This window comes from Rhinocladiella mackenziei, assembly GCF_000835555.1.
Source record: "Rhinocladiella mackenziei CBS 650.93 unplaced genomic scaffold supercont1.4, whole genome shotgun sequence".
NCBI lineage: Eukaryota > Fungi > Ascomycota > Eurotiomycetes > Chaetothyriales > Herpotrichiellaceae > Rhinocladiella > Rhinocladiella mackenziei.
In genome coordinates, this window is record NW_013550601.1 from 2,354,743 (window position 1) to 2,373,212 (window position 18,470).

At 51.7% G+C, this 18,470-nt stretch overlaps 6 protein-coding genes across 6 annotated transcripts; 2 read left to right on the top strand and 4 right to left on the bottom strand.

The window, feature by feature from the left end:
- Nucleotides 1-385, bottom strand: Z518_05997 (translation initiation factor SUI1; the record flags this gene model as incomplete). The annotated part of the gene is made up of 3 exons (XM_013416807.1): nt 1-15; nt 68-198; nt 271-385. 3 exons carry the CDS (start codon nt 383-385, stop codon nt 1-3), a joined length of 261 nt encoding a protein of 86 aa, XP_013272261.1.
- Nucleotides 386-3,512: 3,127 nt separating this feature from the next.
- Z518_05998 (uncharacterized protein) lies at nt 3,513-4,568 on the top strand (the record flags this gene model as incomplete). Its single annotated transcript, XM_013416808.1, has 2 exons — nt 3,513-3,859; nt 3,923-4,568. The coding sequence occupies 2 exons, from the start codon at nt 3,513-3,515 to the stop codon at nt 4,566-4,568; spliced, it is 993 nt and encodes a 330-aa protein (XP_013272262.1).
- Nucleotides 4,569-5,943: 1,375 nt separating this feature from the next.
- Z518_05999 (uncharacterized protein) lies at nt 5,944-7,744 on the bottom strand (the record flags this gene model as incomplete). Its single annotated transcript, XM_013416809.1, has 2 exons — nt 5,944-6,148; nt 6,213-7,744. 2 exons carry the CDS (start codon nt 7,742-7,744, stop codon nt 5,944-5,946), a joined length of 1,737 nt encoding a protein of 578 aa, XP_013272263.1.
- Nucleotides 7,745-10,762: 3,018 nt separating this feature from the next.
- Z518_06000 (uncharacterized protein) lies at nt 10,763-11,791 on the bottom strand (the record flags this gene model as incomplete). The annotated part of the gene is made up of 4 exons (XM_013416810.1): nt 10,763-11,104; nt 11,165-11,603; nt 11,655-11,672; nt 11,745-11,791. The coding sequence occupies 4 exons, from the start codon at nt 11,789-11,791 to the stop codon at nt 10,763-10,765; spliced, it is 846 nt and encodes a 281-aa protein (XP_013272264.1).
- A 583-nt stretch (nt 11,792-12,374) lies between these two features.
- Z518_06001 (uncharacterized protein) lies at nt 12,375-14,872 on the top strand (the record flags this gene model as incomplete). Its single annotated transcript, XM_013416811.1, has 2 exons — nt 12,375-12,525; nt 12,576-14,872. 2 exons carry the CDS (start codon nt 12,375-12,377, stop codon nt 14,870-14,872), a joined length of 2,448 nt encoding a protein of 815 aa, XP_013272265.1.
- Nucleotides 14,873-15,783: 911 nt separating this feature from the next.
- Nucleotides 15,784-17,517, bottom strand: Z518_06002 (uncharacterized protein; the record flags this gene model as incomplete). Its single annotated transcript, XM_013416812.1, has 1 exon — nt 15,784-17,517. One exon carries the CDS (start codon nt 17,515-17,517, stop codon nt 15,784-15,786), a length of 1,734 nt encoding a protein of 577 aa, XP_013272266.1.
- Between the last annotated feature and the right edge of the window lie 953 nt (nt 17,518-18,470).

Consider the following 18,470-nt stretch of genomic DNA (forward strand, 5'->3'; position numbering starts at 1 on the left):
TTAGAAACCATGGACCTATACCACGGTCAGCGGCCAAGTACAGTTGGGGTTTGCCGATCAGATTCACCTTGATAGTCTTTGCATCGAGCTCGAGGCCATCTTTGGCGACCAAGAACTCCTGAACATCTTTGCGCTGATCTCCTTGAAGTTGAATCACTTCACCCATCTCGCTATCGGTGACGATTGTGCCATTGCAAGCTATTCTTGTCTTAGCCGCGATTCCCCCCTAATTGGAAAAAGAAACCAAAACCAAAACCAAATCAAGCGTACCGAATTTCTTCTTGATGACCTTGAGAATTTTCTTCTGGTCAAATTTCTTGGGGAGGCCTTGGACGGTGGTCAAAGTCTTACGACCATTGCGCTCTATGTGCCTGGTCAGTCCCATGCGTCTTTCTCTCGGGTTGCGGTTTCTTCTTACGCTGGATACGAATGTGGATGTAATTCTGGGACTGCTTCGCTTCCCCAGTATCGTCGTCGGCCTCCGCGAAGGGGTCTAGGTGAGACAGAAGTTAGTCACCAGCCGCACATGAGACGGAATATGTCCAAAGGCCATGCTGTCACAAAGGGCCATCGCGGGGAGTCCCAAAACATGCTCTCCAGCAGTGGCGGTCGACGTTTGTCGCTGAAAAGGCATGCGATGGAGTGATGGGTGACGGTGAAGATCGGGAAGTGGCAAGAGAAGGACTGGGGGAGAGGGGTCGCTCACCAAAGGTTTTGAGGTTTTGGATAGTTGACATAAACTCGTCTGTTGGAGGAACCGGTTGAGTTCAAGTAATGTGATCGGGTCGATAATATGAGCTATAGAGTGTACAAACTCGCAAGTGAGGGAGAATGGAGAGTTATCAGATGGTGTAGTTGTGAGAGAAGAAATAAGAGCCAGGTCAGGAGTGGTATTGGAGTGCGCAGTACCAGATATCCAGTTGGGTGGGGGAGAGCCGCAGCCACGGCGCCGTCACAAGTTCGCCCTCGTCCCCGACTCAGTCAGGTGCCAAGCCTGCAGTGACAACGCCCGCCACCACTGACAGAATTTGAATGTCCGTCATTGTCCACCAATATTGCCTCCTGATAAGTGATGACTCGGAGGTACTCCCATCCCAGTGCTTTGACAAGTGACCAGGAGCAGGGCATTATTTGGTATGCATTTGACTACGCCGTGTCCATCTCTGCAATTCAATTCTCGCGCTTCGCAACTTTCTTCAATTACGCGGTTGTTGCGGCTTTTCCCCCATGGAATCCGCCACTGGTCGAGGCGAAATTTGCCCCATACATCCCAGCATCCAGACAATGCCAATATATTCGCTCCCTTTATGTTGAAATCGCTGGCGCGGATGCAGATCCCGCTCTCGCATTAGGAGGTGGTGGGAGAAATAACGGCATATACGTCTGCGTGCCCTCTCATTTAGTATCTTTCTCACCACGAAGACCTGATCTGAACATACCACAGCGACAGCGAGCACTATGGGCGCCGTCAGTACCATCATTCAATCTCGCGTGGAACCAAATAGATACTCACGTGCCATGCCAAATGATAAATATCCTGGGGTACCGTTGCTTTGCCTTTGGGCAGGAGTCTCACCCAGCCAATTGAGAAGAGAGGTTAGGAGAGCGAACCTAACTCGGAGTCAACCCCAGGCTGTTTGATCCGCGATCAGCGCCTATCCCTACCATCCCAGCATCCTAGTGATCGTGGTTAATGGTAGTCATACACCAAATCCGGAGGATGTGCTGATACCTGTTTCTTGTAAACATCTGTCGTCCACATCAGCATTGGAACAATCTGTCAACTCCATGTACCACTCACAGCTGCCATGGGCATAGTACTGGTCAGCGTCGAACTGAAATCAGCCGGTTTCTCTTCTTTTGGCTCGACATAAGGGATGACTGAATCGTCGGTCGTTAGCAATGGAAATACAACCAACCGGAGCTTTTGAAATCACCGAGATCCATCCTTCGCATGTCCTTCTTCGAAGCCATTGTCGAGCCTCGATTGGAGACAATGTATGGTCTTCAGTTCAGCGAGACAACGATATGGGAAGAAAAATCAAAAAGAAAGAAACTTGCGCAAACCCGTATCCGGTGAAGCATTATGTATTCCCCTTCCCACTTTAGAAGGTGAGCCGACACAAGGCTGACTTGTCGGCAGGTGTGTGATATTTCATGATCCCATGGAACAAGCGCTACTTCCAACGCAGTCGCGTCTTGGTCCTTGATCGAATTCGAAGCTGACACTGTGGATGGACCAAATGAGGCATCAACAGATATCCCCCTTCATGTAGCCTACGCTGAAAAATATTTTCGGGTTGTGACCGGCGTATCAGAGTTGAATTCCAACATCCTCACTCTCCGGATGATGCTTTGTCTCGCTCTCGGTGGTTGTGTTGCCTCTACGAAATGGTTGGCATGTGGGACAAACTTGATTGGCACCATTCCCGGGTTTCTGCTTAAGTTCATGTGTCACCACAATCTTGGGTGGACGGGATTTCATATTCGTCTCCCTTGTCCCGACTCCCGAAGGCCCAACTCAAATCTCTTTTTAAGCGATCGGCCTGAAAGCACGGTTTATTCCGTGCGCGCCCGACCCGAATCAGATCCCATGTTCCTCTTTGCCGTTATCGAACGCCAGGCTTATTCAACGGGCTAACCCTTTTCGAGGCGGAGAATCAGACTGCAGTGTCTGGGGCATGCGGACTTAAGATATTACTTTGTCTGGAGAGCCGGTTGCGAAAGTAACATCGGGCTCTCCTATTGGTGTTATTAGGGGACGAGAAATTGCAGAATATCCAGCTTGTTTTCGCCATCAGCACCAAGGGCCCTTACCATGAGCATGTTACCGTGATTGAGAATGGAGTGCGGACGTTCTGTATGAAACTGTTGCAGGCATGCCATGGAATGTTACCCTCGGACGTGCATGCCATTGTTGAGGTGGACCAAAGTGTTCAGTTGGGGAGCAGGTGAGTCTCTCGACAGGGTGGTGGAAAGATTGGGGATAGTGATTAGCCGATTGAGGGCTTAGGTTGCTGCCGGTGCCAATACAATACTGGTAACTCGTAGTGAGGGCAAGTTATCTTAAAATATGCTCTTACCGCCTTCCTCGTACAAGTTGACAGACGGCTTGGTGAGAGACCCAGGATGAATATCGGCAACGACGATAGGGGACTCTTTGATGGTGAATCGGACAATCCTTTCTCGACTGAGGTTGACACGATCTGGTTCAGGGCCTAAAGGTATTCAAAGATTTGTTGAAGGTTTTCGCGAGGAAAAATGAATGGCACCTTAATGGGGAAGAGGAAGGCTGAGCGTACTCGTAGGGCGGCATCAGTTTCGTCCAAATCGAGGGATTTGCAGGGGCTTGGCACGTTCCTCCCCCATTCTCCGCATCAAACTTCGGGTTGTTTTTGCAGCATTGCGGTAGCTTCACCTTTGCCTCTACTTCATCACTAGCCTCTTACATCTATCGAACGTCTCTCTGTATTCTCGCTGGCCCCCCTAGGGTCAACGAACCATCCTCTGCCATGGTACCTTCCGGCCAACAATCTCGCCTCTGTCGTCAATGCGCATCTCGACTACCGTCTATCTCTTCTCGCCAATTTACTACCACCCGACGCAGAAATGCGGCGACGTCAATGGGGCCTGGAGCACATGAGGGCAAGCTCCCAGAGTTTAAAATGCCCAAAATGGCCTCCATGAAATCCAATTTCAAGAATATGGGCAAGAAAGAGGTGGGAGATGACCTGGGCAGAATCCCTAATGCCCTTATACTTCCCTCGGCCAAAGAGCTCCCAAGTTGGACTGCTCCCAAATTCAAGAGACTCAGAATCCACTTGTTGCACTTGAGACTGTCTCTTCAGAACTGGTTCGGGTACGAGTGGCGTTCTTTCACCCAACATCACCCCATCCCCCTCCCTCACTGACCCTTTCATAGACTTGCTTTCTATCTCTTTTGGGATGCACCGAAGGATCTGGCCACGGGAAAGAAAATGAGAAAACCCCTCGAACTCGCGAGCAGACATAGAGTGGCCCGATTGCTCCACGCAGAATTTAACACCGCTCTGGGCGTGGGAGATATGAATCGGTTGCAGAACGTTGCTTGTTCCGGACTGCTGTCCAAGGCGGCCGCGCGGATAGAGATGCGAAAGCAGTTTCGTGCCAAAGATGAATTTTGGACCATCAGACGATACCAGGGAATCAAATATCCGGTGCTTCTGGAGAAATGGCCTATTTCGGTCTTCCTGCCCGCTGCCAGTACCCGAGTGGTCTCGGATAGAATTGTCGAGCTACCTTTCCCAAATTCCAGTCTTCGTCAGTGTACCGTGCGGATACGAACCATACAGGAAGTCGGCTACGCGAATGAAAAAGATCTGAAATTATTGCCCTGCACAGAATATGTTGTCATTCAGAAAATGGTCTACAAAGGAGAAGCCGGGCCTTGGAAAATGTGGGGGACAGTCGAACCGTCCACGATGGAGGAAATTGACAAATTGCTTGATGGCAAGCAAGAGGGTACGTCTATGACCGACAGATTGAAGGAGAAGTTCATGTCGATGGCTTCGTCCGCTGGTATGTCATAGAAGGGATAGGGGCAATATTCAAAGAATCTTTTAACATGGATCGAATCACAGCATCGAATCCGGTCACATGCATGAGCTCTTCGCCCGATCCCGACATTACCACGGCCTTCCCTCGAAAGATGGCGGGCCGAAAACTGAGAGCTACCGTTCCAAATCTTGCTTTCCAGGGCTCAAAAATTTATCCGGCAGTGCGCAAGGCATGCTCATTTGGGGCGTCAGAACACCGGGACCCAGAACATAAACTTTGGCATGACCTTGGCTTCTTTGTTTCACTATTCGCAAGTTGTTTATGGGCTTACGTGTGGGCGGTTTTCTGACAACCTTACTAGAGAATCCTCCACCTAAGTCGATACAGCGGGAGGACTTCCTGCGAGGCGGTCAGACGCATGACATGGCATTGCACCGCATCTCATTGTTTTCCCCCTGTACTATACCATCCATTAAATAAGCCGATTCTTTCCGGGATATGGGCACATATCCATAAGAAGTTGAGCCTTGAAAAATTGGATATCTTTACCTTTGAATATTCCCCCCATTTTCAAAACTCTGGTCTTGGGAATCTATCATGTTCAAAAGTGGAAGGGGGAAGGGGAACGGCTTTCTTCTTTGCTAGTACGGCATCTTCTCAACCATGCTAAGCAGGTCCGAATTCAAAAAAACAGGTTCTTCCGCATCTTCTCGACTTAGATTTGAATGCTCGTTTCGAATGGTTGATCGAACTGGAAGTTTTTATTTTATTGTCGGGTGACAACCAATCACCAACCAAGGCAGGCGAAGTTCAAAGAGAAGCTCAGAATGGGTTTCCAACCCCTTTTGAGGGTAGTAGGAGCTCCCATTTTTCTATTCAAACAGCCAGCTTTCCACACATCAATCCTCCTCTTTCTTTTCTTGCTTGTTGCCCTTCCCCAATAAAACGGCCCCGTCAAGACAGGGTTGGTCGTGGAAAATGAAAGTTGAAAAGCCTGTAATCAGGCCGTGGCTGAGGTCATGAAAATCATAACGTCGTTAATGTTCGAAACAGGCCGCTTACATCCAGTCCCTTCCAAAAGGGGTTTATATCGTTCTCTTTCCATTTGAGATATGTTGAAAAAGATGCCTCTGTCGAAGTGCCATAATCCTTCGCTTGAGAATGCCTGCCCCCCCAAAAAAAAGGAAAAAAGAAAAAAGTATCTTTCAAGAACGGAAGTGAATGCACTGCTGTACAAGTACCGAATTTTTCTTCCGATGGGTCCCGATACAGGAATCCTTCTTTGTGGAATCTTGGGCGGAAATTACCAATTCGGATCGAACCTAGGAAATGCATGACGATCATGGGGGTCGTAGGGGGGTCAGGATTGTAGAGGCTCATCGAGCCAATGTTCGTAATCCACAAATGTCATGAACGCATCCGTCTTCTTGGTAGCCGATTACTTCCTTCCATGCGCTGATTGAGGACTTCCCGAAGTACAGGATCATCCCGATCTCGATCCTTGTGGTGTGCTCGAACGTGTCGTTGTAGATTGTCCGGCCGGGGGTACTTGTGTCGCTGATCTGGACAAAATGGACAGATATATCCTGGAGAAGTATGGACCAAGCCATGTCTATAGCAGAACGTAATTAGCTTAATTGAAAAATTGGCATGGAGTGGAGAGAGAATCGTCTCACCTCAGCATTTCGTTCTTTCTCTTGAAACCCTGACCGCCAGGACCACGCGGACAGCCGGAAACGGGACAAAAATGCGTCCTTGTATCAGAGTGCACGTTCATATGGCTGTTTAGGAGGTACTGTGTTTGGAAGGGCGAGGCATTACATCCTTGAAATGTGCACTTATAGTTGCCAGTTGCGACACGAGTCGACATGGAGTGTAGTGCGGCTGGAGGTTTTGGTCTTGGTTTCGGTTCTGGCTCGAGTTCCGGTTCCGATTCCGACTCAGGCTCCGTATCAGGCTCCGGTTCCTGTTTGGGTCCAGGTTGCTGGTTACACGACTCAGGCTCCGTCTTGACGACGATTGATTCTTCCTGTACCGTCTCAATTACGTGCTCAGGTACTGCTGTTAATAAAGGAGGGTTTGATGCTGCTGGAGACGGCGCAGTAAGCGACGAGGCTGGGGTAGAAGCTGCTGCAGAGTTGGCCGGCGTATACTCCGAGGAGGTGGACATCGAACTATCGCGAGTTGTGTTCCGCCAATTAATAAACGATGGCGGACCCGGAGGCGACATAACAGGTTGTGGCGAGTGATATGAGCACAGAGAGGGCCCAGAATGACTTAACTGGTTGGGGGATGGACGACCCAGGATTGGAGATAGGCTCGCATACCGATTTGAGCCTGAGTCATGGAATTGACCTATTGTCGTTCTGAGAGACGGTAATGTCTGCCTCTGTTCCAATGAACCTGCCGGTGAAGACTGCGGGGGGGATTTCTGTATGGTCGGCAAAATCATGTCTGGATCTGGATCGGTAGGAGCGATTGTAAATTTGTCGAGGACTGGGGACATTAGCATTGGGTGCTCCGCATCACGGCCAGGTTCGAGCTGCAGTCGTAACCCTTCCATTCGTGGCGCGGACCTTGCAGGTGGGCGTGTGTTGTATATGGTTTTGGACAGATCCTGTGACTTGGGAGTGGTAGCATCCGGATGCCGGTTCGGGAAGCTGGTTTGGGACACATTTTGAGAGATAGCAGAAGGTGGAACAGATTCCTCGTCGTCCCAACTCTGTGGCGTGTCGATCATAGGAAAATCCGACCCTTCCCTGTTATAGGGGGCCTCCAAAGCGGACACATCACGGTCCCTCGTCTGGGCGGAGGCGTTTGGAAGTTGTCGTTGGGCCAATGTTCCACCCGGTTTGCTGAGATGTCTTCCCGCCTCCGTCTCGTCATCCTCCTCTTCATGATCACTGAGTAAGGGTGGAGGATTCTTTTCCGAGTAAGTTGCTAACTCGACTTGATTGGGATCTAGCGAACGAATCAGTACGCCGTCGCCTAAGGATGGGCTGCTGCGACTCTTCCGATTGTTACGTCTCTTCGACAGTCTGGGTTCGTCGGTCTCCTCTGCGTCGGTAGAATCAGATGACTGGTCACAGGCGATCAGGGGCGGTGGTGTTTCCGACGATTTGAAATTCGGTTTTACCGGCGCCAGCTGGGGCGATCTTTTCAGTATGTCCCTCTCGAAGTCGAAATACTGGTCTGGAGCTTGGGACATGAGTGACCCAGACAATCACATGTCAAGCTTATCGAAGACGAGGTGAGACTGGGCCAGCTGGGAGAATGTCGCGACGAATGGGCAAGTGGTCGTCAACGACCAATATGCCCCGAAATCTGTAGGGAACCTGAATGCCATGTTAGCGTCCGCCACGTCTAGAGACATGGGCAAGAAGGAATTCGGGCACAGTCCGGGAGAGAAGATGGCATCAAATAAATTCCACAAGTGCATCGGTGACCGAGAAACGTGTAAAATAATGTGTGAAAGCTGAACTCGGGCTGGTTCCTGATGTGCCAGGCCGTTTCAGCCCGGACGTCAAGTGCCACTCATAGAACATGTGGGGAGAGATCAGGTAAGGTGTATGGGACCGTTCATGGATCGAACGCTGGAGAGGTTCGGATTCTTTGGAAAAGAAGAGAAAAAGATTTGGCAAGACGCTCTCGTACCGATCGATATAGTTGTGTTTGAGTGAGGCCCCAATGCCCTTAGATTCAACGAATCCGACTGGCAGAAGTCTTGTAAGGAACACGAAGGCCCAAATCGATATGCCACTCGGGCTGGGGGTCGAAGATTGTGAGGTTCAACAAAAGTTGGAGAGGATGATTTCTACTTGCGAGGCTGATGCGAGATCGAATGAAGGGCCCCGAGAGATGTCACAAGCCTCAAGGAGACATCCAGAGGCGAAGGGACTGGAGCCTTGGAGGCTGAGCAGGGTACACTGCCACACGGGAGATGGATGAGTGCTTCCGTATTGATGATGGATCCAAGAAAAAATGACAGGGGATCCTTTGAATAGAGAAATCGAGAGCTTAGGATGCTGGTGTTGAATGGAGATGCCAGTTGGTACGCATTGTAACGTTTAATATTGAGAGGAAATTTTTGATGGCCGATGCTATTCTCGTCTCTGGTAGCGGCAACCAAAAGTGCTGGGAGGCTAAAAACATCGAGCGTGCGGATCGGTGAAGTTGGGTGTGGGTAAGAGGCTCGAGCAGGCTCTCGTTGGGCAAGGGTTTTGGGCGACTGGTGCGAAAGCCAGCTAGGTCACGAACGGTCAAGCCTTGTCGGCAATGGGAATAGTGGGAGGGAGGGAGAGAGATCGATGTCTCCGGGCGCAACTTGTCGGGGCAAGTTCCAAACCGGGTTGCGGGCCAGGATGGTGGTCTTTCTTGGACATGAAAGGATGTCAGGTCTTGATGGGCGCATGATGACAAGTAGCCTTTACAGATGGAGGGCCCCCGAGGGGTTGATACCGGCTTCCTGTTGCTTGCGAACAGTTTCTTTCCCTGTCGTCATTATTTGTTCCACAAGCTGAAGCTAAAGCTAGGGCCAAAAGGCGAGACAAAGGGCGCCGCCCATATTCATCATACTTCATACCCATATCCCATACCTTAGCTTCTGGCGTGAAGCTTTCTCATTTGATGCCTTTTGGGCTTCAAAATCACTTCAAGAGGGCAATAAAGTCTGGCTGTGTCCATGCGCTGGCACCAGGCTAAGCGCACCACCTCGACCTCCTCTCACTCTTGCAGTCGGTACAGCGTGTCGAGATGCATTCTGCTAGTTGAGCGCATTTTCTTTCCTCTCATACAACTTTCGCTAGTGTCCCCCCCTCCAGGATGCTCATTCATGACTTCTAACACCTCATAGGCCTATGCTTTGCCCAATGAGCCTCCAAGCCCAAAGAGCCTCAACTAGACAAGACAAACCAATTTTAAGTTCATGAGACAGCCTCCGATTCCTGCAAGCTTTTCGCCTAGGAGCCGCAAGAACAGGCTTTGAGTTTTGCATGCACAAGACTTGAAATCCTGACTCAGGGAGGGCATCCAACCTATCCCCAAAATACCATCACTGATCGGTCTTTGGAACTAGTGGTCTGAGGAGGCGCTTCACATCTGGAGGATGCTCGGCTCACATCACGAAAAGGATTTTGTTTTACCAATAGCATCGATGCAAGATATGTGTTGTTCTCAACAGTCAATTTGTACGGGCACGGATGGATTGACGGGACTTCAGGGTCCGGGGCCTAAGCACACGGGCTAGAGTTCGTCGTATCCAGTTTCCTTGAACAACTCTCTTAGCGTGCTGACCCGAGGCCTTTTGAGAAGTACCTCGCTTTTCCAATACGTCTACACTACCCCACGCGAATTCCCAGATGAATCCGCCGATCCTCCCTCATTTTGTGACCCCTTTGGCTATATTTATGAGCCGGAATGCCATCCTCTTTTCTGGGTGAAGCTGTTCAGAATAGGATACCTGCAGTAACATGAAACCTGGCGCACCGGCCAAATTCAATTCACTGCCCATCGAGATGTATTCTCACTCCAATCAACAAAATTCATGCATTTAAATCCAGAGGGGATTGACCTTTTTGAGACCATCGGGTGATTCAACTCTCGTCCAAAGCAAGAACGTTGTCAGGCCACTGGTGATTCGATAGACACTAATGTAGCTGACGACCTTTTTGCGGTGGCTTCTTAGTCGAAGCTGGAGTGTCTCCTTTCACAATTCAGCACCGCCCCCAACGTGACAGTTGCCTGTGATCATCCATGCAGGCTATCTCGACCCGTCATGCTTGTTCCTTCATGGACACGATTTAAGGATTTGTAGAGCTTTTTATCACACAACGTGGCCAACATTCCTTGAATCTTCACGGTCAACTTCGGGTGTGAGGCCACGCAATACTCCCTCTGGCGTTTCTTGGCGGGGTCGGAGATTCCTCTTCACGTAGCCGATTGCATCTCAAGTAGTTTCCCTGATGGACAAGCAATAGACCAAATCCGACTGTAACCCAGATGGCAATTGCGTCAGCTCGGTGCCTGCATGAATGACCCGGTGGTGAACAGAACCAACGGGGCTGCTCTCTTTCCATTTTAGTCCGCCGTAGAATACGAGACGCCCTGAATCGTCGGTGACGACGGAAGCAGGAGTGCCCCCCCAAGACGAAATCCGAGGGCCGCGTCAATCAGATCAAATGTCTGGTATCGGGGCTATACAACGCTTCCAGCGGTTTTCCAATAAATGTCAGTGATCGAGCAACGGTCGTTCTGATTCGTCATCAGTCTCGCTGGAAAGGTCATCCTGATCCCAGTAGAGGATATAATGTTGAGCGATGAAGATCAAGTCAAAGGCAATGCTAATATTTCCAAGACCCAATTTGAGGGAATTCCCCGTGAGACCACTCCAGTCGCCTTGAAAGCTGGCGTCGATGACTAGTTGCAAGAGAGACAGGACGCCTCCGATGAGATCAAACAGGATTTGCATGATGCTCCAGCCTTGGGTGGATTTCCGTTTGTAATTGAACCAGACCTGGGGGATATACTTGACAAAGGTGCAAATGAGCTTCACATAGCCCATGGTATAGAGCTATTCTCACGGTAAGCAAGGCAAGAAAACCGTCTGGTGTTGGAGGGGAGCCAATCTCACCACGTCGATCCAGGCCCAATCGTGTGGATCTTGCTGTCGCCCTCTTGAACGATAGACCACCACGACAACAACGGCCGCAACGGCAACCAGGCTTCCCCAGACGATGCCCAGGACGGGGCGACTTGCTCGCTGCCGAGAGGAGACTTTGAAGGGCCACAGCGGTGAGAAGAATTGCGAATAGGTCAAGAGACACAGAATCACGGCGTGCACTCCAAAGGCGACGTCGTTGAATTGCACCGTGGGCTCTGGAGATAACGGATGTCGGGCAGCATATTGTCGGCGGATTGTCGGCGAATACATGAAGCTGCAGGTAGATACGGTGTAGCACACAAATCCAAGGACATTAAGAGTGGGAAAGTCGATAGCAAGGCCTTGAGTGGACCGACGTCTCCAGTTCAGCCAGGGCTGGGGATAGAAGGAAGCGCTCCATGATAACGTGCTGTCTCGACAATCAGCTTGAAGAGTCTGGTGAGACAGATGTTGGACATACTAGATCCATCCCAGAAGTCTATGCCCAATGGAGTCGTCAGCCCAAAGAATTCGTGCATTATCCGCCACTTATCAGAATGAACGTATTTACCTCGAAAGCGCCTTCGCAAAGCGCATCCATTGCTGAGTGTCCGTCATGATCGCCAGCGGGCGGATGAGGGCCGGATCGAGGGTTGGTCTACGCCATACAGCATCTCATGTCGTCGGCATTCGGCAATCTACAGAAGGAATTGAGATTCAGGATCCCGGATTTTATCGTGCTTGACATCCCGGTCGGCGTGGTCTGATCGGGCTTTAGCTTATTGTGCTTGTCGCCCTGCACGACGCTCTGGAGGCTGCTTGGCGGATGGGGGAGGTGGTGACAGCAAACCAGGGCCGCATCCGGTTCTGCTCCTCGCACGGACAACTCACAGACAAGTTAGCCATCACGTCTTATCGTCCGAAGTCATTTTTTCAGAGATCCAAGTGTGCAAAAAAATCTGTATCCTGCACAGCTCTGCCATATTTTTGGCATTCCTGTGCGATCCAGCTATCCCAGTGGCACCCAATCATTTTGCCCCACCTCGAAGCGAGTAAACACGAAAACATTCTGGACATTGACAATCCACCCAACGAACAAAGGCCGAACTCTCTCCTGGGCTGGATGGTCCAGACATCTCGACCCTAGGAGGACAGCCTCCAGCGACGTCCATCTGTCCATCGCCCGAAGCGCCGTCCTGCCATGTCGCCGTCGCCGCAGCTCGCTCCACCCGGGAGCAGCTCTTATGACTCGAGCACCATGCATGTGGGCGACGGAACTTGGGATGCGGGTAGAGATACCTTCTTGTTACCCAATCTAGTGGGACTCAACTTTGCGACCATGAGATACAACGGTGAGGAAGCAAAAAGCATGTGATGAGATGGTCTCGCTGACATACGCCAGGTATGGGGAACAGGTTCTTCACCATGAGCGGCTACCACGATCTGGTCAAAGCACATGGTATCGTGGCGGCCATCACATTCCTCGGGGGTGTTCCGCTCGCTATCTTCCTCATGCGATTCTATCGGCGGCGGCGCGTGGCATTACGACTGCACATATGGCTTCAAATCCTCACCCTCCTCCTCAGCACTGTGGTCATCATCTTAGGCTTTATGGCTGTCGGCCCCGAAAGAGGCTTAACAAATCCACATCATGGCATCGGCGTCGCCATCTATGTCCTGGTTTGGGTTCAAGCCATCGGAGGGTGCATGCTCCACCGAACAGAAAAGAGAAGAAAGCAACTCTATATTCCAATCAGAGCTATGCTACATCATTGGCTTGGACGGGCCATCGCTCTGCTGGCCATCACTCAGGTTGCACTGGGCCTGACCCTGTATGGGTCACCGCTCTATCTATTTGTGCTTTACACACTCTACGTCGTCGCCCTGCTCGTTTTGTATTTCATCTTGCAGTGGCTGGCCGAAAGACGCCGAGCACGACACGGCTCCGACGGAAGCAGCTACTACAGTGACGAGGTGGTCTCTCGGCCAGCGGAACACAAGCACTCTCGACTGGGAAAGCTTGCTCTCGCCGGGGCCGCCGGGCTGGGACTGGCGGCACTGTTCAGCAGACGATCTTCCCGAAATCGGCCTCCAGGAGAGAGTTCTGTAACCGATGAGAGTGGAACATCCTCGTACTACGACGAGAAGGAATCCGAAGCATCCCACAATGGCTTGGGGCATCGCCTATTGCAGGTGGCAGCCATCGGAGGAGCTGTCGCAGCTGTGAAGAAGCTTTTTGGTGGTAGAGGTCGACGAGATGATGATTCTGATGTCGGACCTTACCGGCCACCCCTCGGAGGCAACCAATCGGTTACCACAGACTCCATGTCACGCATTGAAGAAGGAAGGCCCCCTGTTCGACCAGCGACGCCAATGGGGAACAGCCCTGGATACGTTCGACCAACCCATCCCCTCGCTCAGCCTCCAATGACGCCCGGGTCCGGCAGGAGACATTCCGGTTCGTCCTACTCCTACGACGATTCTTTTGTTTCTGGCTCTCCATCGCGTCGCGACCGGAGGACACATACTTTCCGAGACGCAATGGCCGCCGGCGGGGCCGTCTTCGCAGTCCGGCAATTATTCAAAAATCGACGACAACGAAAAGAAGAGCACCGCGCCGAAATCTTGAAGAATCAGAGAATAGAGCAGGAGAGGATTGCTCGCATGAACTCAGTTCACAGATATACTGGTGACGGAACTACACCTCCAAGAAGACCCCGCCGGAACCGAACGGGCAGTCAGACGGCTTCTGATCTATCAAGTGAATTGGACAGCACAGTCCGACCCGGAACCGGTGCAGCCCTCCCGGTAGCAGGTGTGGGAGCAGCTGCAGCAAGCGCCCTCGCAGATAGGGACAGGATCAGACCGGTGGGAGAAGATCCCCCCATAGTCCAACCGGGTCCACCGACCGCTCTGCCTGGCGATATCCCCACGGTCCCACCGCCTCATCAGGATTCATCCGGGAGTGAAATCTACACGACAGCTTCAGGCCGGCAACGACACAGACACCATCTCCGTGATGAGGCGGCCGCCGGTCTTTCAGGAGCAGCGGTTGGTGCCGCCGCCGCAGACCAAACTCGCAGACGTCACAGCGGCAGAAATACTGACTCTATGGAATCTCCGCCTGTGAGCCTGAAGGTGAAGATGCACAACGATGGCCGTCACGTCACCCTTCGAAGGTTAACAGAGGAAGAAGCTGCCGCGCAGCGCGAACAGAGACGTAAAGAGCGCCGGGCGTCCGCGGCCCGGAGAAGGCGAAATTCCAGCTTCAGCAGCAGTGAAGGCGACGCGTTGGCAGCTGGACCTAGCAGCGATCGACGTTGGAGACGTACCGAAACCATGGAAGCAGAACAAGGCGCACAGAATGAAGCGGCGGCGGCTGCTACCGCTGTCGCAGGAGATGCAAGTCTCCCTCAACCGGTCACGGCCCCAGGAACGATTCCAGCATATCCCACACCGCCTCTTCCAGGAACACAAGGTGTTGATCCTCGCACCGGACAGACATATCAAATCCCCGCTCCGCCACCAATCCCTAGCTCGGCCAGCAATCTTGGCCCAGCAGGAAGCATTACATCGCCTGGTACCGAGACCAGCGGCGCGACAGAGTACGCAAACAATCGTCGACGGCGGAGGGCTGAAAGGGCTCAAGCACGCTTGGCGAGAGAGGGCAGGGCCGGTGCCACGGTCGATTTCACTTGATTTTATACGATGCTGCTCATTTACCACGCTGGGATGGGGATGAATGCACATGAAAGCAGACATGAACATGCATATATCTCCCTAGGCCTTTCTATTCTTCTGGACTTGTAGTTACTGATATCCTCCATTTGACATTGCATGGCACGACGGCCTTGGACGCGAACATGAGGAAAGCGGCTGTTTGGGAAATTCTCTGGTTATCCATTAACGACGAGACGAGGTGAAGGATTTTGGTATGGCTTTGCTCTCTGGCACCTGTGCCGGAGAGTTGAAGGAAAGATAGCTGAAGTTGGGACAGATCTGAAAAAGTCCTATTGAAGTCGATGGAGCTGTATCTATGTGTGAGACAGGTATGATCAGAATAGGTTGTAATTCTGTGTGAAATGATTCGATATCATTGTGGACTACCTAGATATAGGAGGTGACGTAGCCACTTAGGAAGATATGCTCTGTCATACTCATCGGATTGATGAGTATCATTCATCCCGAAGAAAAATGGTCGTTCATCGTTACTGAGGTTGTGTTCATCGACAAGTGAAAGTTGTGAAAAGCGAGCAAAGGATAAAAGCAAGAAGCAAATGAACCTCCCAAATGCCCCAACGCCCCAACGCCCCAACTGCTTCTCCCCTTTCTGTCCGTTCTGGTATCAGGCCTGTGCCATCCTGTATACAAGGTCTAGAGGTGTAGATGGTATGTTTTCAAGCCAAGTCAAAGCAAGTTAACACAACAAGTCCGCCAGAGCGGGCATTGTGGCCGGCTTCTGGCCGTAGACCACGTAGCTAGAGAGAAGAAAGGAAATCATTAGTAAAAGGCTCATATACATGGACAGGAACAGAACATGAGTGGAGAAGGGGGAGGAGGGATGACACAGGATGTCAAACGAGAGCAGGTCAGGTGGAATCCATCTGCACTCACTGTTTGTACGAGAACTTGGGCTCAGACGACTCGCTTGACTCTCGGTGTTTATGGAGTTCGCTGTCAGTGTGCTTCTCCGGCCATCCGATGAGTCTTCTGAACATGCTGGGTCCGTACCGTCCGTTCTCCTGGTCGTGCGGTAAATTAGCCAGGGTTTCCACGAAGTCCACCACGCGGCCTAGCTCGGTACTTAGCCAGTCTGGTAGCGAGATGTGGAAGACCTTGGAATCGGCGCGCACAAAGCCAGCTTGCTCTATATACTTCTGGACTTGGTCACCGTCGACACGGGGAGTGCCCCAGTCTTGCAAGACTTTTCCCATCTTGTCGCACATGTATTTGTAGATGGACTTGTCAGAGACAGGGGACTCGTCGTGGTACACAACGCGGAAGTCTGTGACGCCGACCTCGAACCAGCCACCTGGCTTGAGCGAGGAGAAGGCGCTGGATAGGAGCGAGGACCAGTCACTGACCACGAGCAATGGGTCGCGAAGGTGGATGAAGTCGAAGACGTCGGCGCCCCATTTCCAGGGCCCATAGGCGTTGAATAAGTCAAAGGAACAGTTGGGTGGCACGGTCTTGGGGATATCTATCACAGTGTCTGTTCCAAGGATGTGAGCCTCTGGGTATTCCACTGCCATGTCCATGGCCCAGATTCCCGTGCCACAAGAAAGCTCCAAGATCTCCTTAGGGTCCGGTCCAATGGGTGCCAGGTGAGGGCCGCCCATGAGGATTCGGCATTTATCAAGCACCGCTATTTGTCGTACCTGTTCTTCGTTATCTTCAGCATTGCTGTAATTGGGTTTGTTCTTGAGAATGCGCGGATACCTTCGATTCTTGCCCGGGCTTTTCTTTTTGATGTTCTTGACGACTTTGTTCGGCCTTCTTGGGGAGGACGCAGAGCGGGTGCTTGGTCCCTCAGAAGGACCAGGGCTGATGGTTGGCCCCCCTGTAAGACGAGGGCTAGGAGCTCGTCCCTCAGACGGGACAGAGCTGGTAGCTGGTACATGCGACGGCCTGGTAGTAGTATTCGATCCCTTGATATAGTCATCATCATTCATCTCTTCACGTCGTTCTATCACTCCAGCCGGCTTTGCCAGATTTGCAATCCTGGCCGAGTTTGGGTCGAATGGATCATTCTCCAGAACAGTTGCTAGTGAAGGGAGCATGATTTCAGTGGCGAACTGGGCCATCTCTGCGAGCGGAGGTCGGATTCGCATGCTTGGTGAACCAGGTAGCTCATCTAGTTTTAGTGATGGAAGCTTTCGAATTCCCTCTGACGACGGACTTAGCGGAGGAAATGGTAGCGGTAGGGAAATGAGAGGTGGTAAACAGGGGAAAGAGGGAGGTCGAATTGGAGTTGGCTGCGGAGGAGGATCATCCAGAATGTTTGTATGAGCCTGGGTAGGATAGTAGTCTCTCAGAACAGGGAGTATGTTCGTCTGTGGAGTGGCGGTCAATAGTCCAGATAGATTGGACGGCGGTGCGATGAACCTCGTCCCAGCGGATGAGGCCGGAGCAGATATGGATTTGATATAGCCATTATTTGCCAGTCCTCCCGGTGCTTGACCGGCCGGCGAATTTCCGAGCTGTGTTGACAAAGAACTGAGGAGGATATCAAGGGACGAGTGGCTTCCATTTCGAGCTGGCATATCATGTTCATACCAACCATGGCTCGAACAGTCATGTTCACTGTGGTATCCTTTAGTGTCTGCCAGATGATTGGAACCCATGAAAGAGAACGTACGCCGGCATGGGAAGGCCAGTATAAAGCTGGCTGCATGGTAGGTAATATCGTCTACCGACGTTTTCTGTCACTGCCTTCGCGTTGTCGAAACCTGGAGCTGGATACCCATTCTGCCCATTAAGGAGCCGGGGGGTTGAACCTGACATAGTATGTGGAGGAAGGCTAGCAGCGTGAGCAAGATATATCTTTCTCGCGAAGGTAGAGATATCGAGCCTGACGAATGATCTTGATCGGTGCGGGGAGTGTGAGTTTGACCAATGACGCCGGCCAGTGTAGTGACTGCTCGGTAGGGAAAACGAAGCATGATAGGGGTCTTGAAGAGAGAGGTTGAAGAGCAAGGAAGAGGAAAAACTTCCTTGCCTCCTATGGGTATATGAGCCACTGAAGCCCGAGCCTGGTCAGAGGCAGCATGGTCACACCGACTTGATATGTCAAACCACACCAAATCCGTCATGAATCGTTGAACGCGAGGGTGGCGGGCCTAGAGACATGGCAGCATCCGACCGGGGAACGCTCTGCATGTTGCGACATGCATTGCATGGAATGAACGAAGTGACGGCCGGGGAGGGAGAGAAATGGTGCGAAAGAACGTCCGGCAGAGAGATATAGGTGGCTACCAAAACCACGGGTCAGCGAGTCCAGGTTCAAGGCGTCCTCAGCTGGAATTTCCTCTTATGTCCAGGAGCAACGTCATACCGTACCAGGATACCCTCTAACAAATCTGATGGCAACGAGCCCTTTACCACGCCTCTGCTGGTCAAGTATTGACTTTGTGGTGTGGGGTGGTGGCTGTTGATAGGATCGTCTGATTTCTGTGATCAGCTAACCCCTGGCCCCCCCCGAATTGGTTGCTCTCGGATCGGTGAGCTCGAATCGAATAAGCTAGATTTCGGTAGACGAAGCCGGCCAGCCGATCTTTTTATCTGAGCAGGAAACAGA